This window comes from Gobio gobio (assembly GCF_949357685.1).
Source record: "Gobio gobio genome assembly, chromosome: 7".
NCBI classification, from domain to species: domain Eukaryota; kingdom Metazoa; phylum Chordata; class Actinopteri; order Cypriniformes; family Gobionidae; genus Gobio; species Gobio gobio.
The window spans coordinates 54,862,486-54,889,358 of NC_137103.1; the positions used below are offsets into that span (position 1 = coordinate 54,862,486).

A 26,873-nucleotide genomic window follows, 5' to 3' on the forward strand; every position below is an offset into this window, starting at 1 on the left:
GCATGATGGGAAAAGCCCAGGGCCCGTATTCATAAAGAATCTGAATGCAAAGAGTAGCTCCTAGTGACAAAATCCTAAGAAAATTCTTAGAAATGTGGCCGTTTACTCTTAAAAATTAACTCATAAATCCTAGTAAAGAAAAAAGTAATTCAGAAAGCATCTTAACTCTTAAAAGAAGTCTTACGGTCAAATTTGTTAGGAGCACGGACGAGGACTTTTAAGAGGCTTAAGAGCTTCTTTAGCAGCGGAGAAAATGGCAGAAAGACGAAGAAATGTGTTGCAGACGATGGAGGACAGTGACTTAAGACGCTATAGATTAGATCATGTTTGTTGCATTAAACCCAACTTTCAAACCACCAATTAAATAGACATGCCAGCAATCAGTGCAATTGGAAAGAGTGGAACAATGTTTATAATTCTAAGCCAATCAAATACCTTATAGGAGATTAACAGCATGGTAAATAATAAAAAGATTTATATACATATATATAATGTATGTGTGTGTGTGAGTGAGAGAGAACGGTAAAATAGGACAATTTGCGCTTGTAATTTCAAAGTGAAGGCTTAGAATAGACCCTATACTTAAAAGCGCTCCTTTTCGGACAACCAACCAATCACAGTCTTCAAAAGACTGTGTCATACGTAGCAACGGGGTCAGCCCCGCCTCTTCACGAAGATAAACGTTTTTGTATTTTCCTTGCTCAGAGTTGCTCTCAGATCGGTCCCGAATAGCTCTTAAAGGGTTAGTTCACCCAAAAATGAAAATTCTGTCATTAATTACTCACCCTCATGTCGTTGGACACCCGTAAGACCTCCGTTCATCTTCAGACACAAATGAAGATATTTTAGTGTAAACCCATTGGCTCAATGCACTTTACGCTCTCAAGACCCTTAAAAAAGGCACTAAAGACGTCGTTACAAAGTCCATCTCACTACAGCGGTTCTACAATAACTTTATGAATCGGCGAGAATAGTTTTTGTGCGCAAAAAAACCCTAAATAACGACTTATATAGTGATGACGATTTCAAAACACGGCCTCATGAAGCTTCGAAGCGTTATGAATCAGTGAGTCGAATCATGATTCGGATCGCGTGTCAAACTGCTGAATCGACTCACTGATTCAGAACGCTTCGAAGCTTCATGAGGCCGTGTTTTGAAATCGTCATCACTATATAAGTCGTTATTTAGGGTTTTTTTGCGCACAAAAACTATTCTCGTCACTCCATAAAGTTATTGTAGAGCCACTGTAGCGAGATGGACTTTGTAACGACGTCTTTAGTGCCTTTTAAGGGTCTTGAGAGTGTAAAGTGCATTGAGCCAATGGAGGCCTTTCAGAGCATCAGATTTACACTAAAATATCTTAATTTGTGTCTGAAGATGAACGGAGGTCTGACGGGTGTCGAACGACATGAGGGTAAGTAATTAATGACAGAATTTTCATTTTTGGGTGAACCAACCCTTTAAGCTAAGAGTCCTACGTAAAAGTTTTTAAGCTTTAAGAGTTTTCTGAGAGGACTCTTAGAATCTTTATGAATACAGGCCCTGCATGTTATATTAACAAGCCTCTTCTTCTTTTGTTTTGTAGCCACGTGCCGCTTTTTGTACAGATCCAGCAGAAATGGAGGAGGATGTTCGCGGGCGAGTGTCAGGGGCCTGGCGTCCGCTCCGACTTTGAGATTGTGCATCTGCGTAAAGTGCCCAGCCAGTACAACCACCTGTCCGGCCTGCTCGACATCTTCAAGAACAAGATTGTGAGTTTGGATGATGAGCGGTTGCTCTTTCGTGCTGATCGGATGGGATTTCTGTGCACATTTAACCAGGGCTGGACTGGGGCTAAAATTCGGCCCTGGCAAACCCAGCCCATCTGGCCCATGAGTTCCCTGTGTATGTTTTTTCTGGGGTTAGGGCCTTAAATTGGAGTAAACAAAACTAAGACAGGAACAAATAATGATGGATATTATCGAATTTACTGCAAATGCAAATAACAAACTTAAGATTGCACTTTTGTCCCACAGAAATGCACTTGACAGTAAAGCACTGATTTTGAGCTTGGGTGCAGTAAAGTACATTTACTGCTATTAAATTCTGTCATCATTTACTCAACCTCAAGTCGTTCCAAACCTGTATGACTTTCTCTCTTCTGTGAAACACAAAAGAAGACATTTTGAAGAATGTTGGCAAACCAAACCATAGGCTACCATTGAATATTATATGGACAAAAACAGACTTCTTTTGTGTTACACAGAAATAAATTAATTCAGGTTTGTGAAAGTGAAGTGAAAGTGAAGTGACGTGTGGCCTAGTATGGTGACCCATACTTGGAATTTGTGCTCTGCATTTAACCCATCCAAGTGCACACACACACACCGTGAACACACACCCGGAGCAGTGGAATGACATTAGAGTGAGTAAATGATCACATTTTTGGGTGGAAATACCCTTTAAAAACAATATTTTTCAAGAGCTAACTTATGCAAGACAATGATATCTATCTTTCATGAGGCTCTCATTGAAATAACATTTAGTTAAATTTCATTAGATCTATTAAAAAGTTAATTCTATCTGTAAAGTCACTGGTAAAAACATGCTCCTCATTACCATGGGTATATGGTGTCTAAAATAAATAACAATAAACTATTGAATTCGTAATAAAAAATATTGTAGAGAATACGAAAACAGCCTCTATAAAAGTGATTTATATTCCGCAATATTTAAAGTAAGTAATAATAGCAACATTTTTAATAAATACATTTCTTCCAAAGCACCATATTTCTTCACTGTTAGTAACTGCAAGGTAAATTGTGCTTGTGCTAGAGTGACAAGTTTGTAGCTAGTTGTGTGTATTGACGTTTTCCAGTTTACCTTGTGGTGTATTAACATGCTCGCGGCTGTTTTCAGCTGATTCACCACAGAACCTGTAATGTTCCCATTTCTCACGACTGTATAAAACTAAATTGGGAGTCACGGTGCTGATCATCTTTTCACCATGCGCTCAAAAAAAATACAACAATAGGCCTAAATAAACAGCGCCTAATATGGACACAGCCAATGAATATGGACGAGGGGAGGTCTCTCTAGCTTTGGTCTGTCATTTCAGAAGACAAACCAATGGGCCGCTGTCCCTGCATGATGGGCCAATCAGTGGCGGAAAAAAAAAAAAAAAAACCCTGTATCGGCCCCAAAGTGCGTCAGCCCACCGGGAAAATGCCCGATATGCCAGATTACCAGTCCAGCCCTGCATTTAACTGTAAAAACACATCAACATGACGTATGTGGTGAGGTTTGATGCTGTTGCTCATCCAGCATTGCATTTACAGATAATATCCGAAAACTAGGGATGTAACGATTCACTCCCGATGCGATACGATTCACGATACTAATTTCACGATACGATTTTCTTTTTCTTATAAAATAAGCATCCTTTTATTTCTCATACAAAATTCGGCATATTTCTTTGTAAAATTTTAATATATCGTCGCTGCCCGATGAAACTCACGTATGTCCAAAACGGTTACTTTTCAGGAAGTGAAAAAAACCCACCGTATTTCAAAAGCAGTTGAATGTAGCGTTATCATACTTGGTACGGCATCTTAACATGTAACCATATTCTTGCCAGTGTAATGATATAATCCACATGTGACCAAAATTGAGTTTAAATGGACATACGTGCATATTTTACAGTAACGGTGGTCGATACGCGTTCTTCCGATCATTAATTAGAATGGCCAAGTCGCGTTTGATATTGACAGAGGAATACGCTCAGTTTATTAAATAGCCTACGTCTTAGTTTATTAAATACGCTTAGTTTATTTAATATTAATTATACATTTATTAAATGTCTCTTGCAAACTATGAAGGGACAATGAATCAATACACTGACATGGTAATGCTAGACAGATACTTTGTTTGTACAGTCCTACCGTAATTTTGTCACTCCTAGACGTACGTCTGGCGTCAGGGGGGAAACGTTTACCTCGATGAAGGAAAGTCATTGTCTCACCAGGCTATGTTTCACGAGACCGGCGAGATGCTTCCACAGGGCGGGAGATACGCAGCGTGATTGACAGCTTTGACACCAAATGGATATACGTGAAAATCAGATGACATGATTCCACAACTTTTCATTGGCCATTTAGATATGTGAAGCATACTGTATACGGAAATTAACCTGGACATTCAATCTGTCGAAAAATCTCAAAATCGGCAAAATGGACAGTGTTGGGGGTAACGCATTACAAGTAACTTGAGTTACGTAATAATATTACTTTTTCCAAGTAACTAGTAAAGTAACGCATTACTTTTCAAATTTACAACAAAATATCTGAGTTACTTTTTTTTAAAAAGTAACGCAAGTTACTTTTCACATTAATTTGACTGACAGCTCTCCTGCCCCCATGTTGAGAAAAATAAGTGCGTGTGAACATGATGGTTATTGTAGTTCTAGACTAAATGTGAGCATTTATTTATCTTACTTGCACAATAAAGATTATGTCATCCTCAAAATGAATAAAATCAGTCAAATGCAAAATCAGAGTATGCAAACCTCCAATAATTAAAATGTTAAATAAAACAACTATTGTTATGCATAATCTACCTTTATATTTAATTGACCAATGTCTTGCTGCTGACCTTTGATGATGAAAATTACTAGATTTTTTGTTTTTATTGGTAAAACTTTTTTCTCCTGCATCTATTCTCCCATTATCCAGAGCTGCGCCCTCTAGTGTTCATGAGGGAATCTGCATCTTTACCTCAGCCTGGGGCTTATTATTTACATTTTGGTATGAAGAGGTCTTTACAAAAATATGACTTTTTTGTTATTAAAAAGCAACAAAAACAAGCCCAGCCCAGGTGAGAAAAAGTAACGCAAAAGTAAAGTAACGCATTACTTTTCTTGAAAAGTAACTAAGTAACTCAATTAGTTACTTTTTAAGGGAGTAACGCAATATTGTAATGCATTACTTTTCAAAGTAACTTTCCCCAACACTGAAAATGGACAAACGTGGTTTTCATCGGACCGCGACAGAGGCCATTGTAAGTCCACAAGACCGAAAGTGCACATGTAGTGTGCCATTTGGGACAGGGCCTTCTTCATGCCAGTGCACGCACAGTCTGTAAAAGTGAGGCGGTTTAAAACGTGAATCACGATTATTTTAGCATCTCACCCGACTTGAATCGTCACACATTTGTATCGGTTTTCAACCGGCTCCGACTGAATCGTTATATCCCTAAAGGGGCACTTTAAAGTGTACAGAAGTTCCCTTTTTATCAGGACTACTAGTAAGTGTTTTACTAGTTGAATGCATTGCAAACAGTCCTTTTTAAACACTTCTCTAATCAAAACTCAAATGCACTGGCAGCTTTATTTGATATTGATTAGCTGCATTTACTATAGAAAGATGCATTTGATAGGTATGCATTTGTAACCCTGGACCACAAAAAATTGCTCATGAGGGGCATTTTTTTTTAAATTGAGATTTAGGGTCCTTTCACACCTCCCTTGTTTGGTCCAGATTTTCGGGCTTTTCAGTTTGGTCCGAATCAAACTTACAGGTGTGAAACCTCCCCCAGACCACGGTCTGGACCAAACAGATGAAATTTGGTCTGACGAAAAGAGGTCGTCTCAGTCCGGATCAAACTGAACAAATGTTCGGTTCGTTTCTAGTGTGAAAGCATTTTCTGTATATGGTTCGGACTTTCAGAGCATTCACAGAAAGTTCCTGTTTATGTTTAAATATGTGAAAAGATGCGCAAAATGTCAGAAGACAGAAGGTCAGAAATGATTTTGACCACTTCATTAAGTTTTGTTTTGTTGAAAGCCTTTCTTTAAAGTGAATTTTGTTTTGTATAAATTGTATCTTAATTTTAATGAATGTTTCATCAGCCAATTGCCTGGATTTAATAAATAAGAAGCAAATAGGCTATAGTAGACAACAATCGTGACATGGAGGCGCCGGAGTGATCACATCAGGCCTGTCGCGATTGGTCGATACAATCGACTGCGTCGAAGCTGTTAATTAGTCGACGTCAATATTTTCAGTCGACTGGGTAAGTTGGGAACGATATGAAATTGTATTAGTACCGGTACTTTAAAAATGACAGCACTCTAATAAGAGCAGTATTTCTTAATCTGTGTCGATGTGTGACAGCAGGAGTGAGGACGTGTGTGTGAGCTCAGCTTCCACCGTTCAATAAACAATGAAGCAGAACAGTCAAATATATACACATTACACACACTCAGACTCTGACCTAAAGGGGCAGCCGCACACACACCTTTCACTCAGACAGATCGCGACGCCAGTTTCGCAGGTTATTTTGTTTGAATGGTCAAAAATACCGGTATGTAAAAATGCACGTCCTGGCGAGTATTCGGGTAAACGCAGTCGGATATGTCTTTAGTGAACATATACAGAGTTGAATGAGAAATCGGGTGTTACAATGAATTTGGTCCGTGCAGCTCTTAAAGGGCCGGACCTCATATTCTGTGTGAAGCAGGGCAGGAACATGCCGGCCGAGGGAGTTTTAAGGGTTTTTTAACCCTGAAACAATGATAAAACAATGAATAGTTAGTTCTGTCATATTATTCAATTACTTTTACAGTTTTTTCCCATGGTATGGATTCAGTATCGGTATTGAGGTATTTTAGTCTGGTATCGTATCGAAGTCATCATTTTGGTATCGTGACAACACTATATTATATATTCTATTATATATTCTATATAAAAAGTATTTGCTGATATTATCTTTTTTTGTTATGTTGGTTTACAAATTTTTGCCTTTTTACATTTTTACTCTTTTAGCTTTACATTTTGTCAAGGGCTTGTTTACATTTATACTCTTTTATAGTACACTACTGAAGGCCAACGTTGCAAGTTAAATTAAATGTTTTTAAGTAAAATTGTTGAAAATTATAGTGATAAATTAGTTGATAGATTAATCGATATAAAAATAGTCGTTAGTGGCAGCCCTAGATCACATGCTTTGCACATGAACTGGATCGTGTCTCAAATAATCGGAAACTCAGCAGCTACTGCCTCACAGACATGAGAAATGTGTACAGAAAGCTTGGAATTTTACTTTTAAACGAAACAATTCAAAACGAAAAGAAATGGTCAAGTGCACTGTTCACTAGTGGCAACGATATGCGTCTGTTCATTCATTCTTGTCAAAGACGCTGACGTCAGACGCAAGTCCGTTTACAAACCAATCAATGTCCAGATGCCGCCCACATAGATGATGACGACAGGACACAAGTGTGTCATGCAAAGTTCTTTAGTCCGCTCGCATAATCGCAATGTGAAACCAAACCAAAACTAACCAAATGTATAAAATGTATCAAAACATGAACTTTGGTTCGGACCTTGGTGCGGACTTTCAGGTGTGAAAACGCCCTTATACGTCATCTGAAAGCTGAATAAATAAGCTTTCCATTGATTATGGTTTGTTCGGATAGGACATCTATTTGAAAATCTGGAATCTGAGGGTGCAAAAAAAAAGAAAATCTCCTTTAAAGTTGTCCAAATGAAGTCCTTACCATGCATATTACTACTAATAATACATTTTTAATATATTTACAGTAGGAAATGTACAAAATATCTTCATTAAACATGATCTTAATATCCTAATGATTATTGGCATAAAAGAAAAATTGATCATTTTGACCCGTACAATGTATTGTTGGCTATTTCCACAAATATACCCGTGAGACGTAGGACTGGCTTGTGCTCCAGGGTCACATTTTTTCAGTTGAAATATAATAATTGTACTTTTTTTGTCATTTATACTGTCTGTCGCCTTCATTCTCTTGGTGTTTTGTGTCCACAGGGCTGTCCACTGATGCCGCTACCGCCCATCAACATCGCCATTCGCTTCACGTACGTCCTTCAGGACTGGCAGCAGTGCTCATGGCCTCAGCAGCCGCCAGGTGTGTGTCTGATCTGAGATCAGTGTGTCAGTGTGTTGCTCTCATGGGAAGCCTTGTGAAGGAGGGTTAGGCTGAAGACTCATGTTTTCTGTTGTTATTCATTAAAAAGCCTTTGAGAACGGCTGAGAGGTCATTGAGACGGCAGTGAGACATCAGGTTAGCTCGAGTCAGAACAATTGAGTCAACTCATGTCAAGTCAGCTTCATTTCTAAAGCGCTTTATACAGTAGAAATGGGTTCAAAGCAGCTTCACGGTGATAAACAGGAAAATAACTTCATCAAATATGAGAGAAATTCTGCTGTAAAGCAACTCCAAAAAGACAATAGTGTTATTATTCAGTTCAGTGTTGATTCAGTTCAATAACTATCTAAAGTTCATCAATTGACCGTTCGCAAAGACCCGCCCCCTTTAGTTACTGTTGCTATGTCCGAAAAGCCATGGCGCTCTCACACCACACACACACGTTCTCACGTAGAGAAAACACTTCGCGGAGCAAAGAGGACACTGGCAACACACCGACAGACAGGACAGAGCAAGTTACTTTTGATTTGAAACAAAGTCTCAACTTTGAAATTGTCATTTTTTTAAAGACATTTCAACAATAAATAGCGTTTTGTGGCTCTTTAATGTGTCGTGATCACTGTCAGTTAAAGCTGCTCGTGAACCGATTATCTTTCCCTTCTAGTTCATTGATAAGCATTGAATAAACATGAATGAACACTAAAAGAAATGCTGTTTCAACCACGGAAAGACGTCAGTACACACCGTTTTTCAAGTTCAGGTCCACTGACGTTATTCTACTAACTCTCCTGAGTGCTTTGTCGGACAAAACGGCAGATTCGGCGATGTGATTGGTCAGATCGCCTGTCAATCAAACTTGCGGTGAAGGGTGAATTATGAAACCAGTTTGATTCAGCTATAAGCAGCTCTACAGAAGACAATAGTGTCATTATTCAGTTTAATTCAGTTTAAGTGTTTATGAGCACTAAAATCTGTACGAAGCCCTTTTATTTCCAGTTTGACATGTTATTATTGACGTTTTGCAGTGCGCTACATTGCAAAAAGGCTCTTGCTCAGTATTTTTATCTTGTTTTCCAGTACAAATATCTAAACATTCATAAAGGGGTGATTGCAGTTAGAGCATAAACAACATCTGCAAAGGTACGCCGCTCAAAGTTCAAAGCAAAGGGAGATATATTCTTTTAAAGAAATCACTTTTTAAGGACTACAACAAACGGCTGGTAGGGACTACAACGAGCTTCTTCGCGGGTTAGTGACATCACAAACCCTAAAATTTACATAAACCCCGCCCCCAAGAACACACAACAAAGGCCATGTTGAGAAGAGGGAGAGTTGTTGTAGTCGAGCACATTGAAAATGAAAAATATTTCGGCTCTGTGGATCTCACAACAGTTTCCACACGAGCCATTTATAGATTATCATGACAGAATATGCTAATCAATGACTTGAAGATCGCTCATAAATTCTTCAACTAGCCAATCAGAAACGTCCTGTCTGATTCTACATGTCGTCACTTCTTCTTGAGTCTCTCCATCATTGTCCGACTCCGGGTTGAATGTAAAAGGCTGAGCAGTTTCTGATATTTTCAACGTGTGTCTGCGCGAGGTAATCGGAGCTGCTAACACAAGCTCTTGAAGCTCCGCCCTCTTCTTGAAATGGGGCGGGAGCAGCAGCTCATTTGTATTTAAAGAGACACACAAAAAACGGCACGGCTCACGCTTAAAAAGTGACAATTTTAACATGCTATAAAATTATATGTGGGGTATTTTAAGTTAAAACTTCACATACACACTTTGGGGACATCAGAGATTTATTTTACATTTTGTAAAAAGGGGCATTGTTAGGACCCCTTTAAAACAAGATACTTTTACTGGAGAAGCAAAATGACTGAATATATTAAGGGCCAGATTTCCTAACAGCTTGCTCCAGCGCAAACTCTCTTTTGGCGTTAATTAACTTCTGTCAGGATTCACTAAAGACACATTGGCGCTGAAAATGCGTGAAGGGTTATTTTTGCGGCTGACCTTATTGCATATCCATTTCCCTTTCCGACGCAAAATTAATGGGACACAATTTAGTTTTTTTTATTTATTTCAATGAAATTAATGTACTATATTTCAGTTCAATAATGTTTTGTATTTAATATTTTGTATTTTTAGGGGATGTAATATTATATTACATTTATGCAGTAGTTATAATACATTTATTCTAGTGCTGTCAAATCGAATAATCACGAATAAATCGCATCCAAAATAAAAGTTTGTGTTTACACAATGTATGTGTATAATTATTATGTATGTGTATAAATACGCACACGTGCATGTATATATTTAAGATTTTTTTAAATATTTATTTATAACATATTTATATATAACATAAATTATATAAATATATATATATATATATATATATATATATATATATATATATATATATATATATATATATATATATATATATATATATATATATATATATATAGCATATACATGCAAATATTTCTTAAATATATACAAGAATGAGTGTGTATTTTTATATATATATATATATATTATATATAAACATAATAATTATACACATATATTATGTAAACACAAACTTTTATTTTGGATGCGATTAATGGTGATTATTCGATTTGACAGCTCAGTTTTTGAGCATGGACCTGAAAAATGAAATTTCCAACTTAAAATCTTAGAAATCTTGAATGTTTTGGAGCACAGACTGAAGTTTGGTCTCTTTTTAAAGATGACACTTGGCAGATTATTGTTTTAAAAAGTGAACTTTACAAAAAGTTAAACAATTTTACATTTATTGTTATGAAAAATGCAAAAAAATATAATATTAAATATATTTTCCAAAACTCGTTTTACTCTTGTTATGTCTAAACAAGTTGTGCTACAAATTTGAGGTTGACATCTCAATAAATGAGCTTTCAGTAAGATTTTGTTTGGGTGCAGTACCAAACGCTTCCACTAGATGAGATTCATTTCCAATGCGCTTGACTGCGAACAGTACAAGTGCAACTCTTTGTTTCAGGACCATTTAACCTTTTCGAATCATGTCCATTATTTTTTTTGTGTGTTCACACAGCAAGTGCCAAAACCTTTACCAAGTTTCGTACTATTCCAATGAAGTAAAAAACAAAACGTTACATTTTTCAATAAAAAAAAGGCATCAGAATGAACCAGGCGAGGTGATTTACAAAGGTTTGTGCTCGTCAATTTACTGGTGTTTGTGCCATTATTTACCAGCCAAAGCACATCTTAAACCAGACACTAATTTGTGCTGCTCTTGGTAGATTGTGTTGGTTATTATAGAAATGATCCGGCTGCGTCTATGTTTAGTAAATGTCTTGTTTTTCCCTTTTTAATTAAGTTAATTATTCTTGTTTTAATCATAAACTCACTTCATTTTGATCAGTTTTTCTGAAATCAAGACGGTCACACCAAGAACGCCAACTTGATTTAAGAATGTTTCGATATTTGTATTGGAAAACAAGACACACTGAGGAATAACATCATATTTTTGCAGTGTAGGCGCAGTTTCCTGGCGAGTGTGGAAGTTTTGATTTGATACATTGGAGAAGCTTTTGCAGTTTCCATGGAGTCGCATGCGTGTCGATCAGAACATCTCTGTCAATATTACATTTCCTCAGTGGATTCGCTGCTCTATGAGTGTTTACCCCTGTATTAAGCAGTGCGGGAGGTGTTTACACAGGCAGATGATAATATTCTACGTATATCCTGAGTTGATTAATTTCACTGCTCTATATTACTTTGATCATAAGCTAAAATGAAAGTCAAAGTTAATATAAAATGAAACGGTGTGTGTGTGTGTGTGTGTGTGTTGTTTTTAGACTTTGATGCGCTTCTCACCGGAGAGGTGGGCGGCGTGGAGTTTGGCAAACTTCCTTTTGGAGCGTGTGAAGATCCCATCAGGTACGTTTGTGTTCAAAGGTCACGGTGGTAAGTAATGTTCAGAGCTGCTTTTTTTTTTTTTTTCACCGAAATCTGAAGAAATAGATCATAATCCATATTAATGCAGCAGTGCCATCGACAGAAAGGCAAAGGTTAAGATTATTTGCATGGCACTTAAGCACAAATTCTCACTACTGTAATGCAAAAAACTAAACATATTCAGTACCGGTCAAAAGTTTGGAAACATTACTATTTTTAATGTTTTTAAAGAAGTCTCTAATGCTCATCAAGCCTGCATTTATATCAAAAATACAGAAAAAAAAAACTGAAATATTATTACAGTTTAAATTTTAATATACTTACTTTAAAGTGTGATTTATTCCTGTGATCAAAGCTGAATTTATCATCATTACCTTCACTAATCATTCTCATATGATGATTATTATCAATGTTGGAAACCGTTGTGATGCATTCATATTTTTTCATAACCTGTGATACTTTTTTCAGGATTCTTTGATGAATAAATAGTTAAAAAGAACAGCGTTTATTCAAAATGGACAGATTTATTCAACAATAAACAGTCAAACCAAAAATTATTCATACACCAGATATAATTTTTTAGTGAGGAGTGCAAAATAAAGTAAAATGTGACCCAAAAAATCATCATACGGTGACTATCAGTAAAATTGATAAACATTTGGGCCTAAATGATTCCGACACTTTGACCTGACCATGTTTTTTCTTTAATTGCTAATGCGACCTTTGACCCCATAGACTGAACAAAATGAAGCATTGCCTGGTCATTGGTTGAGCTAAATTGGTATTATCTAATTGTGTTCTTAAATCTAACATCTGATTGGTTGATCGTAATCCATTACACACCTTTCTATCAAATTATCTGACATTATCAAGATTAATTTGTTCTGACACAATTTACCATTTTCTAAACTATAGTGAATAAACTGATAATGTGAGAAAATGTTGAAGATAAATGTAGGTTTTTCCTTCTTTTTTGGAAAGAAATGAATACTTTTATTCAGGATGGATGTGTTAAATTGATAAAACGTGATAGTAAAAACTTGTATTGTGAGAAAAGATTTCTATTTATAATAAACGCTGTTCTTTTTAACTTTTTCTGCATCAATGAATCCTGAAAAAAGTATCACAGGTTATGAAAACATTGTTTCCAACATTGATGATAATCATAAATGTTTCTTAAACATCAATCCTCATATGAGAATGATTTGTTAAGGATCATGTGACACTGAAGACTGGAGTAATGATGATAAATTCAGCTTTGATCACAGGAATAAAATTACACTTTACTATATATTCACATAGAGAACAGATGATTTACATTAGAATAATATTTCACAATTTTTACTGTATTTTTCTTCAAATAAATTCAGTTTTTTGCAATATTTTGACCCATACTGTATATACACATACAGTTATATATGTGCATTTATTTGATCAGAAATACAGTAATATTGTGAAATATTATAATAATGTAAATCAGCTGTTCTCTATGTGAATATATAAAGTGTAATTTATTCCTGTGATCAAAGCTGAATTTATCATCATTACTCCAGTCTTCAGTGTCACATGATCCTTCACAAATCATTCTCATATGAGGATATGAGGATTATGATTATTATCAATGTGCTGCTTTAGATTTTATTTTAAATTCTAATGATATTTCACATTATTAATGTTTTTACTGTATTAAATAAATGCAGCCTTGGTGAGCAGAAGAGTTTTTTAGTTAATCTAAAGTACAGTAATATTTTCAGATTTTTCAGTTTCAGAAACCTTTTCTAAATCAGCATAAAATATAGTACACCAAATAATATCATGACTATTGTACTGATTGATTAGTTTTTGCATTAAAGTAAAGGGACATTTGTTACAGAAGGCGTTTAAATGTTTTGATTTTAGGGTGGCCATTTCTCTTGTTTTGTCCAGTAGGGGGCACTGACCCCAAACTCTTCATGAACGGTCAATGACAATTACATCACTTCCATTCAGGAGATGCATGTGGCGCACATGGTATCAAAAATGCTATAATAACTCCTGACCGATCACATGACCCAAATTTAGTGGAGAGAGACTCTGTGAAAGCTGTGAGGAGTTTCTGCCATGATAGTGAGACTGAAACTAGAGTAAATCAATGCCTCTGGGTCACTCAGGTCAGATGTTATCACACAAGTCTTTTAAAATGTTCTGACTGGTCACACTTTTTTCAGCGAGCTTCATCTTGCAACGACGTGGCCGAACCTGACAGAAGGAATCGTTGTGGACAATGATGTTTATTCGTGAGTATTTTCCAAGTTTCCACCAAACACACACACACACACCACTTTTATAAAACTGACATTTTGTGCACCGTGGATGATGAAAATAGAACAGCGATGTAATGGTTTTTTTATAGCTGTGAGTAATTCATGAATATGCATGATGCACGAAAACAACTCCAGCTGATGTCAGTGCCAGATCCATGTTTCATCACCTCGTAAAGAACCTGTTACCCATAATAATTTTTCACAGCTCAAGAGAAGAAGAAGTGTGCACCGCCTTAAAAACAGCGAAGCCAAAATTGATTTGCGCCGCATTATTTTACGCCTTTTAGTTCAGTGATGAAGTGCTGCTCGGTGAGCCGTAGCATCACATTAACACGTTGTGTTGTTTTCTCACGTCTCGTTCGGTGTGTGGGCATGTGCTGATGAACTCTTACTTCTGAAGTACAGAAAGAGTTTTTTCCAGCAAACATTCACAGAATGAAGTGTGCTCGAGCCAACAGAAGCTCTCACAAGCACGCGCGATTGATCGTGAAAACGCCGTAATTGCGCGAGTTTTTATTTAGTCATTGGTTGCGATGGCATCAGCACTCAACACTTCTCATCGCACTGCTCTAAAATTATGTTTCGGTCTTGTTTTCCCTCCAGTACAAATATCTAAACATAGATACAAAATGCCTTAAGATATTAAATCTTGTTTTTTGAAACCAATCATCCACATTAAGGGCCCTATCTTGCACCCAGCGCAATTGACTTTGTACACCGACGCATGTGTCATTCCTATTTTGCACCCGCGCAAAGCGCGCTTTTCCCTCCACAGAAGCACGTCGCTAAACTAGTGAATGCACTTGCGCTCCCTGGGCGGTTCAGCGCAAAAAAGGAGGCGTGTTCCGGCGCAAACAATCCCTGGTGCTATTTTGCTGTTCCATTAAACAATTGCGCCACTGACCAGAAAAAACCTAGTCTAAAGTCAGTGGCGCGTTGCGCGTTGTTCATTATGCTATTTTAAGGGCGCATGCTTGACCATAATGTATAGCGTGCACAACGCGCATACACTTTGCTCATGTAATCTACACAGATGCAACAGTTATTTTTGCAAATCATAAATTGTTACACTAAAAAAATATTAACACATGAGATGACGGAAATCATTGTGGTGTGCCACGAAGATGTGAAAAAATAGGCATAAATCTAGCTTACAAATGATTCAGGCTAATTGTAATAATTAAGGATAAGACCTGTTTGCCCAATAGTGGCAAGACATATATGTATATAAGGACATCTGACAAATTGGTTTGTCCGTCAAGAACCAGGAAAAAAAATCGACTGAAAAACTGAAAAAACTGAAAGACTGAAAAAAAAAGACTGTGAAATCACCTTTACCATAATGTACAACATTACAACTTCACTTCTCTGTCTTTCACTGCTCTTACAAGCACATCAGTCTCCTCGGCTGTGAACCGCTCCTGGCGTGCGCCTGGTAAATACGCCATAATAATAGCAATCCATTATGGAACTTGCGCACCTGCTTTTAAAGGGAATGTTGGATGACGCTCGGATTGGTTTATTCACGTTACGCCCAAACCACACCTATGAATAATGAAGCTACTTCAGACCAACCCATTTTAGATTTGCGCCGGGCGCAAGAGCCATTTATCCCGCCGGGAAAATAGCAACAGCGCCGAGACCCGCCCACAAAGTTACTTGCGCTTCGCGTTTTTACACTTGCGTTTCAGATCGTTAAAATAGGGCCCTAAATGTCATAATATATGCAAATGTGGTCAGAAAAATTTATTTAATTAGAAGGGAAAAGAAGATTATTTTTCTCACCCCGTTGGCAGATTTTTTATTTTTTTTCATTGTTTTAAGCAAAAACGGAAAACAAGACTTAGTGGCAGATTTACTAACAGCTTGCTCCAGCGCAAACCCTCTTTTGGCTTTAATAAACTACTGTGAGGATTCACTAAAGACACGCAGAGATGAACTAGCGCTGAAAAGGCGTGAAGGGTTATTTTTGCGGCTGATCTTATTGCATATGCATTTGTAGGAGTTTCTCTTTCAGACACAGTATTTATAGGAGGAAAGTATTTAAATGAATCCCACAAGGTGATTTACTAAGGTTTGTGCTCGTCAATTTACTGGTGTTTGTGCCATTATTTACCGCCCAATAAAGCACGTCTTAAACCAGACACTGGTAGATTGTGTTGGTCATTATGGAAATTATCGGCTGCGTCTGTGTGCTTTAATGTGCGTGCCGTCAGTAGATCATCTGCACTTTTTTTGGAATTGAGCTCACGTTAATTTGCTGTTTAGTAAATCTGGCCCTTAAAGGGTTTGTTCACCCAAAAATGAACATTAGCCCATGATTTACTCTCCCTCAAGTCATCCTAGGTGTGTATGACATTCTTCTTTCAGACGAACACAATCAGTTATATTAAAAATGTCCTGACTCTTCAAAGCTTTATAATGGCAGTGAATGGTTGTGTCGTTTTTGAAGTCCATAAAAATGCATCTTTCCATCATAAAAGTGCATCTATCCATCATAAAACTGCATCCATTCATCATAAAAGTGCATCTATCCATCATAAAAGTGTATCCATTCATCATAAAAGTGCATCTATCCACCATAAAAGTGCATCCATTATCATAAAAGTGCATCTATCCATCATAAAAGTGCATCCATCCATCATAAAAGTGCAACCATTCATCATTAAAGTGAATCTATCCATCATAAAAGTGCATCTATCCATCATAAAAGGGCATCCATTTATCATAAAAGTGCATCCATCATCATAAAAGTGCATCCATTCATCATAAAAGTGCAACCATTCATCATAAAAGTGCAACCATTCATCATAAAAGTGTAACCATTCATCATAAAAGTGCATCTATCCATCATAAAAGTGCATCCATTCATCATAAAAGTGCATCTATCCATCATAAAAGTGCATCTATCCATCATAAAAGTGCATCCATTCATCATAAAAGTGCATCTATCCATCATAAAAGTGCTTCCATCCATCATAAAAGTTCATCTATCCATCATAAAAGTGCATCCATTCATCATAAAAGTGCATTCATTCATCATAAAAGGGCATCCATTCATCATAAAAGTGCAACCATTCATCATAAAAGTGCATCCATTATTATAAAAGTGCATCTATCCATCATAAAAGTGCATCCATTCATCATAAAAGTGCAACCATTCATCATAAAAGTGCAACCATTCATCATAAAAGTGTAACCATTCATCATAAAAGTGCATCTATCCATCATAAAAGTGCATCCATTCATCATAAAAGTGCATCTATCCATCATAAAAGTGCATCTATCCATCATAAAAGTGCATCCATTCATCATAAAAGTGCATCTATCCATCATAAAAGTGCTTCCATCCATCATAAAAGTTCATCTATCCATCATAAAAGTGCATCCATTCATCATAAAAGTGCATTCATTCATCATAAAAGGGCATCCATTCATCATAAAAGTGCAACCATTCATCATAAAAGTGCATCCATTATTATAAAAGTGCATCTATCCATCATAAAAGTGCATCCATCCATCATAAAAGTGCAACCATTCATCATAAAAGTGCATCTATCCATCATAAAAGTGCATCCATCATCATAAAAGTGCATCCATCATCATAAAAGTGCAACCATTCATCATAAAAGTGCATCAGTCCATCATAAAAGTGCATCCATTCATCATGAAAGCGCATCTATCCATCATAAAAGTGCTTCCATCCATCATAAAAGTTCATCTATCCATCATAAAAGTGCATCTATCCATCATAAAAGTGCATCTATTCATCATAAAAGTGCATCTATCCATCATAAAAGTGCATCTATCCATCATAAAAGTGCATCTATTCATCATAAAAGTGCATCTATCCATCATAAAAGTGCATCTATCCATCATAAAAGTGCATCTATCCATCATAAAAGTGCATCTATCCATCATAAAAGTGCATCTATTCATCATAAAAGTGCATCTATCCATCATAAAAGTGCATCTATTCATCATAAAAGTGCATCTATCCATCATAAAAGTTCATCTATCCATCATAAAAGTGCATCAGTCCATCATAAAAGTGCATCTATCCATCATAAAAGTGCATCTATCATCACAAAAGTGCATCTATCATCATAAAAGTGCATCTATCCATCATAAAAGTGCATCTATCATCACAAAAGTGCATCTATCCATCATAAAAGTGCATCTATCCATCATAAAAGTTCATCTATCCATCATAAAAGTGCATCAGTCCATCATAAAAGTTCATCTATCCATCATAAAAGTTCATCTATCCATCATAAAAGTGCATCAGTCCATCATAAAAGTTCATCTATCCATCATAAAAGTGCATCTATCCATCATAAAAGTGCATCAGTCCATCATAAAAGTTCATCTATCCATCATAAAAGTACATCTATCATCATAAAAGTGCATCTATCCATCATAAAAGTGCATCTATCCATCATAAAAGTACATCTATCCATCATAAAAGTGCATCTATCCATCATAAAAGTTAATCTATCCATCATAAAAGTGCATCAGTCCATCATAAAAGTTCATCTATCCATCATAAAAGTTCATCTATCCATCATAAAAGTGCATCAGTCCATCATAAAAGTTCATCTATCCATCATAAAAGTGCATCTATCCATCATAAAAGTGCATCAAGTGGCGCGTTTGTGTAAGAAAAATATCCATATTTAAAACTTTATAGACTAAAATAACTAGCTTTTATTCGTCTGAAAGAAGAATGTCATATACACCTAGGTGCTAATTAAATTTTTTGGGTGAACTATCCCTTTAATATCTTCAGTCATTTTGCCTGTCGAGTAAATGCATCTTTATTAAGAATGTTTCGACTTGTTAATGTTTAGATTGCAATGCAAAAGCTAAACTTTATTATAACTTGTTTGTTTTAGTGAAGGTTCCTCGAGGTATGAAATCTGTTTTTCTGCTCTCACAGCGATCTGGACCCCCTTCAAGCGCCTCACTGGTCTGTTCGAGTGCGTAAAGCAGACAACCCGCAGTGCTTGCTGGGTAAGAGCGGCCGCTAACACACACACACGCAGAGCGAGAGGAGGCATGAGCGTTAGATGTGAGTCTGATGTGTTGTCCTGATCCTCAGGTGAGTTTCTCATGGAGTTCTTCAAGCTTTGCTGTCGGAAGGAAACCACGGAGGAGATTCTGGGGAGGAACTCGGTTGAAGAAGAAGGGAAAGGTCATCCTGAAAATGTCCTTCTAGATATTAATTAACCACATATGCCTGGACTAGATGAAATTCTCATTAAGCGTCTTCTTGAGACACATTTCACTGGTTTATTTATAAGACAATTTTTTGCAGTGCACCATCATTCGCTAAATTTAATCAGTTTTCACTAGCGACTGCTCAACTCTCATCACTTACACACCGATCAGGCATAACATTATGACAGGTGAAGTGAATAACACTGATGATCTGTTAGTGGGTGGGATATATTAGGCAGCAAGTGAACATTTTGTCCTCAGAGTTGATGTGTTAGAAGCAGGAAAAATGGGCAAGCGTAAGGATTTGAGCGAGTTTGGGCCAGATTGTGACGGCTAGAGGACTGGGTCAGAGCATCTCCAAAACTGCAGCTCTTGTGGGGTGTTCCCGGTCTACAGTGGTCAGTCTCTATCAAAAGTGCTCAAGGAAGGACCAGTGGAGAACCGGCCACAGGGTCATGGAGGACCAGTGGAGAACCGGCCACAGGGTCATGGAGGACCAGTGGAGAACCGGCCACAGGGTCATGGAGGACCAGTGGAGAACCGGCCACAGGGTCATGAAGGACCAGTGGAGAACCGGCCACAGGGTCATGGAGGACCAGTGGAGAACCGGCCACAGGGTCATGGAGGACCAGTGGAGAACCGGCCACAGGGTCATGAAGGACCAGTGGAGAACCGGCCACAGGGTCATGAAGGACCAGTGGAGAACCGGCCACAGGGTCATGAAGGACCAGTGGAGAACCGGCCACAGGGTCATGGAGGACCAGTGGAGAACCGGCCACAGGGTCATGGAGGACCAGTGGAGAACCGGCCACAGGGTCATGGAGGACCAGTGGAGAACCGGCCACAGGGTCATGGAGGACCAGTGGAGAACCGGCCACAGGGTCATGAAGGACCAGTGGAGAACCGGCCACAGGGTCATGAAGGACCAGTGGAGAACCGGCCACAGGGTCATGGAGGACCAGTGGAGAACCAGCCACAGGGTCATGGAGGACCAGTGGAGAACCGGCCACAGGGTCATGGAGGACCAGTGGAGAACCGGCCACAGGGTCATGGAGGACCAGTGGAGAACCGGCCACAGGGTCATGAAGGACCAGTGGAGAACCGGCCACAGGGTCATGGAGGACCAGTGGAGAACCGGCCACAGGGTCATGGAGGACCAGTGGAGAACCGGCCACAGGGTCATGGAGGACCAGTGGAGAACCGGCCACAGGGTCATGAAGGACCAGTGGAGAACCGGCCACAGGGTCATGAAGGACCAGTGGAGAACCGGCCACAGGGTCATGAAGGACCAGTGGAGAACCGGCCACGGGGTCATGAAGGACCAGTGGAGAACCGGCCACGGGGTCATGGAGGACCAGTGGAGAACCGGCCACGGGGTCATGAAGGACCAGTGGAGAACCGGCCACGGGGTCATGGAGGACCAGTGGAGAACCGGCCACAGGGTCATGAAGGAACAGTGGAGAACCGGCCACAGGGTCATGGAGGACCAGTGGAGAACCGGCCACAGGGTCATGGAGGACCAGTGGAGAACCGGCCACAGGGTCATGAAGGACCAGTGGAGAACCGGCCACAGGGTCATGAAGGACCAGTGGAGAACCGGAGACAGGGTCATGGAGGACCAGTGGAGAACCGGCCACAGGGTCATGAAGGACCAGTGGAGAACCGGCCACAGGGTCATGAAGGACCAGTGGAGAACCGGCCACAGGGTCATGAAGGACCAGTGGAGAACCGGCCACAGGGTCATGGAGGACCAGTGGAGAACCGGCCACAGGGTCATGAAGGACCAGTGGAGAACCGGCCACAGGGTCATGAAGGACCAGTGGAGAACCGGCCACAGGGTCATGGAGGACCAGTGGAGAACCGGCCACAGGGTCATGAAGGACCAGTGGAGAACCGGCCACAGGGTCATGAAGGACCAGTGGAGAACCGGCCACAGGGTCATGAAGGACCAGTGGAGAACCGGCCACAGAGTCATGAAGGAAAAGTGGAGAACCGGAGACAGGGTCATGGAGGACCAGTGGAGAACCGGCCACAGGGTCATGGAGGACCAGTGGAGAACCGGCCACAGGGTCATGAAGGACCAGTGGAGAACCGGCCACAGGGTCATGAAGGACCAGTGGAGAACCGGCCACAGGGTCATGAAGGACCAGTGGAGAACCGGCCACAGGGTCATGAAGGACCAGTGGAGAACCGGCCACAGGGTCATGAAGGACCAGTGGAGAACCGGCCACAGGGTCATGGGCGGCCGAGGCTCATTGATGCCCGTGTGGTCCAATCAAACAGACGAGCTACTGGAGCTCAAACTGCTCAAGAAGTTAATGCTGGTTCTGATAGAAAGGTGTCAGAATACACAGAGCATCTCAGTTTGTTGTGTATGGGGCGGCACAGCCGCTGACCAGCCCATGCTGACCCCTGACCTCCGCCCAAAGCACCAACAGTGGCACATGAGAATCAGAACTGGACCACGGAGCAATGGAAGAAGATGGCCTGGTCTGATGATCACGTGTTCTTCTACATCTCGTGGATGGCCTGGTGTGTGTGTGGCTTACCTAGGGAACACATGACACTAGGTGCACTATGGGAAGGTGGCAAGCCGGCGGAGGCAGTGATGCTTTGGGCAATGTTCTGCTGAGAAACCTTGGGTCCTCCATCATGTGGATGTTCCTTTGACACGTCTCACCTACCTAAGCATTGTTGAGCCCATGTCCAGCCTTTCATGGAAACGGTATTCCCTGTGTCTGTGGCTCTTTCAGCAGATAATGCGCCGCCACAAAGCACAAATGCTTCAGGAATGGTTTGAGGAGGACGAGTTTGAGTCCAAATTCCCCAGATCTCAATCCAATCGAGCATCTGTGGGATGTGCTGAACAAACAAGTCCGATCAATGGAGGCCCCACCTCGCAACTTACAGGACTTAAAGAATCTGCTGCTAACATCTTGGTGCCACACAGCACATCTTCTAGTGGAGTCCATGACGGGTCAGAGCTGATTTGACAGCAAAAAGGGGGACCAACACAATATTAGATCATAATGTAATGCCTGATCGGTGTATAATATGTGTTTTTTTTTGCATTGTTTGATTGACTGACTCCGCCCACCTGTGCGATGTGTCCACAGAGAACAGTGACATCACTCAAGCCTTGTCCAAACTGACGGAGCCGGCTTCTGTGCCCATCCACAAGCTGTCCGTCTCCAACATGGTTCACAGCGCACGCAAGCGCATCCGCCGGCACAGACGGGTGGAGGAGTCGCCTCTTAACAACGACGTGCTAAACTCCATCCTGCTGGTGAGGAGCTGGTACAGCAGAGAGCATGCTGGGTATTTAAAGGGTTAGTTCACCCAAAAATGGAAGTTCTGTCATTAATTCCTCACCCTCATGTCGTTCGACACCCGTCAGACCTCCGTTCATCTTCAGACACAAATGAAGATATTTTAGTTGAAATCTGATGCTCTGAAAGGCCTCCATTGGCTCAAAGCACTTTACACACTCAAGACCCTTAAAAGGCACTAAAGACGTCGTTACAAAGTCCATCTCACTACAGTGGTTCTACAATAACTTTATGGAGTGACGAGAATAGTTTTTGTGCGCAAAAAACCCTAAATAACGACTTATATAGTGATGACGATTTCAAAACACGGCATCATGAAGCTTCGAAGCGTTATGAATCAGTGAGTCGATTCAGCAGTTTGAATCGCCAAATTTCAGCAGTTTGACACGCGATCCGAATCATGATTCGACTCACTGATTCATAACGCTTCGAAGCTTCATGAGGCCGTGTTTTGAAATCGTCATCACTATATAAGTCGTTATTTAGGGTTTTTTTGCGCACAAAAACTATTCTCGCCGATTCATAAAGTTATTGTAGAACCACTGTAGTGAGATGGACTTTGTAACGACGTCTTTAGTGCCTTTTAAGGGTCTTGAGAGTGTAAAGTGCATTGTGCCAATGGAGGCCTTTCAGAGCATCAGATTTACACTAAAATATCTTCATTTGTGTCTGAAGATGAACGGAGGTCTGACGGGTGTCGAACGACATGAGGGTGAGGAATTAATGACAGAATTTTCATTTTTGGGTGAACTAACCCTTTAAATGCGCCTGATCAGCAGCGTGATTAGTGTGAGGAAGGACCGAAGATTAGTGTCTTGGTCAGAAGCCGACCGTAGTGTCATAATAAACCGTCTTCTCTGTTCTTGTAATACATTTGTAAGCTGGCACATCTGTAGCGAAGCAGGAATTGACACCTGTAAACGCTGATGTGGCACGTTCCTGTTTAATTAGCCTAAACGAGACTGATGTTTAATTCAGGAGTCACATTGGCTGTTTGATTCGCATTAAAACATGCCAGATGATTTGTGCTGGTTATTTGCATATTTAGCAATTTGGCGTGTCTGCAACGAATCAAACTAAATCACTCTGAATGTGATCAGATTTGATCTGCAAATATCAGGATTTGATTGATATGATTAGTTGTGTTGAAAGGGTTAGTTCACCCAAAAATGAAAATTAGCCCATGATTTCCTCTCCCTCAAGTCATCCTAGGTGTGTATGACATTCTTCTATCAGACGAACACAATCAGTTATAGTAAAAATGTCCTGGCTCTTCCAAGCTTTATAATGACAGTAGCTGTTGGATGCACTTTTATGATGGATAGATGCACTTTTATGATGGATAGATGCACTTTTATGATGGATAGATGCACTTTTATGATGGATAGATGCACTTTTATGATGGATAGATGCACTTTTATGATGGATAGATGCACTTTTATGATGATAGATGCACTTTTATGATGGATAGATGCACTTTTATGATGGACTGATGCACTTTTATGATGGATAGATGCACTTTTATGATGGACAGATGCACTTTTATGATGGATAGATGCACTTTTATGATGGATAGATGCACTTTTATTATGGACTGATTCACTTTTATTATGGACTGATGCACTTTTATGGACTTCAAAAACGACACAACCATTCACTGCTATTATAAAGCTTTGAAGAGTCAGGACATTTTTAATATAACTCTGATTGTGTTCGTCTGATAGAAGAATGTCATACACACCTAGGATGACTTGAAGGAGAGGAAATCATGGGCTAATTTTCCTTTTTGGGTGAACTATCCCCTTAAATCACTTCTGATTGTAACGTCACAGTTAGCTCATCTGCAATCTTGTCCTGGTCAGAATTATTGGCACCCCTGGTAAATATGAACAAAGAAGCCTGTGAAAATAAACTTGCGTTGTTAATCCTTTTGACCTTTCATTTTACAAAATCACAAAATTCTAACCTTTCATTGAAGTAAAACAATAGAAAATGGGGGAAATCACATTATGAAATAAATGATTTTGTCCAAAACACACTGGCCACAATTAATGGCACCCTTTCAATACTGTTTGCAACCTCCATTTGCCAAGATAGCAGCTCTGAGTCTTCTTCTAAAATGCCTGATGAGTTTGGAGATTTTTCTGGAAACAACATGATGTGATGTAGGGGTTGTTAAATCATTTTATTTTAGTCTTTCTGACCCCAAGACTCAACTAATCTCTGCACTTCTCCATCTTCCAGAGGCAGATTTATAACATCAATAGTTGATTGGAACTTAAAAACGTAATTATTGCCTTGGGGATTTTCAATACTTTAGCCATTTTCTATTTTGTGAAGCTCAACAATCTTTTGCTGCACATCAGAACTATATTCTTTGGTTTTACTCATTGTGATGATGATTAAGGGAATTTGGCCTTTGTGTTTCCTCATATATATACTCCTGTGGAACAGGAAGTCATGGCTGGACAATTTCATGCTCCTAGTTTGCTAGAAAAAATGAAAATAGAATAAAAATTAATAGGAATATACTTCTAGAGGTATCAATAATTGTGGCCAACGTGTATTGGAGAAAACATTTATTTCATAATGTGATTTCATATATATATATTCATTAGTTTTACATCAATGAATTGTTCGTTTTTTTGTGTTTTTCTTCAAAAGGTGATAATGAAATCATATTTCTAATATGCTGATTTGCTCAAGAATAATTTATTATTGTTACTAGTGTTGAAAACAGTTGCACTCAGGATGAGGAGATGCTAAAGTGTGTGTTTTTTGTGTTTGTCCATCAGTATCTTTTCCCAGATGCAGCGTTGGATAAAACGGACACTAGTGATGTTAAATCCACACAGCACAACCCAGGAGCAAAGACTGAACCGGACAAAGACTCAGAGGATTACGTGAGTCTGAACATAGAATCGTTTAACTCATTATCTCGCTATGAGATGATTCAGATGCCGTGCACGATTCAGGATAAATTGAGATTGAGAATCACTATTTTTTTGTTTAAAATAGAGATCACGATTCTACCACTATTCTGAATAGACAACTAAACAAATAACGTAATTTAAATAGGGCTGTCAAAAGATTAATCGCGATTAATCGCATCCAAAATAAAAGTTTGTGTTTACATAATATATGTGTGTGTGTACTCTGTTAATTATTATTTGTATATAAATACACACACATTCATGTATATATTTAAGAAATATTTGCATGTATATACATTTATATAATCTATAATATATATAAATGTTTTATATATAAAAATAATATTTTTTTCTTAAATATATACATGCTTATGTGTATTTATATATAAATGATAATTAACAGAGTACACACACATATATTATGTAAACACAAACTTTTATTTTGAATGCGATTAATCGCGATTAATCTTTTGACAGCCCTAAATTTAAATGTTAATTGCTGTTCAGCGTTTTTGAACGAATCTCTTGAATGAATGATTCAATGACTCATTTTAAACAGTCACTTGTCGCCACCTACTGGTGTAACGATGTAATTGATACAATGTGTATTTGAAGAGTCAAGGTATTTGGATCTCTACCATAGTCATCATCAGTGTTTATATCTGAACTATAGACTTTTATCCAGTACTTCTGTGATAATATGAATGATTTTAACACAGAAATAATGACACTGTGTGGTTGAAAAGACTGTTTGTGGAGCTGCTTCATACCTAAACATGACAACTGTACCAGTACTTCTGATGATTGTAAGACAGAAAGAATGATACTGTGTGGTTGAAAAGACTGATTGTGAGCTGTTATACTCTCTCTGGATCAAACACAGATCTGAATGTTTGCTGTGATCGGACATGTCAAAGGTTTAAGAATAGGCAAGGCATGTCTCAGACTGTTGTGCTCAAATGCCTGACCATTTTCCCCTGTGAACAGCATCTCTATAATCAGCTGAAATCGTCTCCGAGCGAAAGTCTGACGTACCGTCTGGCCTTGTGCATCTGTATGGTGAACTTCCATCACGGAGGAGTGCGTGCCGTCGCTCATCTGTGGCAGGAGTTTGTGTTGGAGATGCGTTACCGCTGGGAAAACAACTGCCTGATCTACGGGTAAGAGAAGTCATACAAACACATGT

At 39.0% G+C, this 26,873-nt stretch overlaps 1 protein-coding gene across 3 annotated transcripts in view; it reads left to right on the forward strand.

Annotated features, from left to right (window-relative positions):
* rab3gap1 (RAB3 GTPase activating protein subunit 1) overlaps positions 1–26,873 on the forward strand; it is a 91,973-nt gene that overhangs the window by 19,016 nt on the left and 46,084 nt on the right. For all 3 annotated transcript variants that reach the window (XM_079822416.1, XM_079822417.1, XM_079822418.1), the window contains exons 7-15: positions 1,587–1,752; positions 7,826–7,925; positions 11,803–11,884; positions 14,110–14,178; positions 19,145–19,218; positions 19,307–19,399; positions 22,542–22,711; positions 25,550–25,657; positions 26,675–26,847. In XM_079822416.1, the coding sequence (XP_079678542.1) occupies positions 1,587–1,752; positions 7,826–7,925; positions 11,803–11,884; positions 14,110–14,178; positions 19,145–19,218; positions 19,307–19,399; positions 22,542–22,711; positions 25,550–25,657; positions 26,675–26,847 (1,035 nt within the window). The remainder of the gene's footprint in view (positions 1–1,586; positions 1,753–7,825; positions 7,926–11,802; positions 11,885–14,109; positions 14,179–19,144; positions 19,219–19,306; positions 19,400–22,541; positions 22,712–25,549; positions 25,658–26,674; positions 26,848–26,873) is intronic.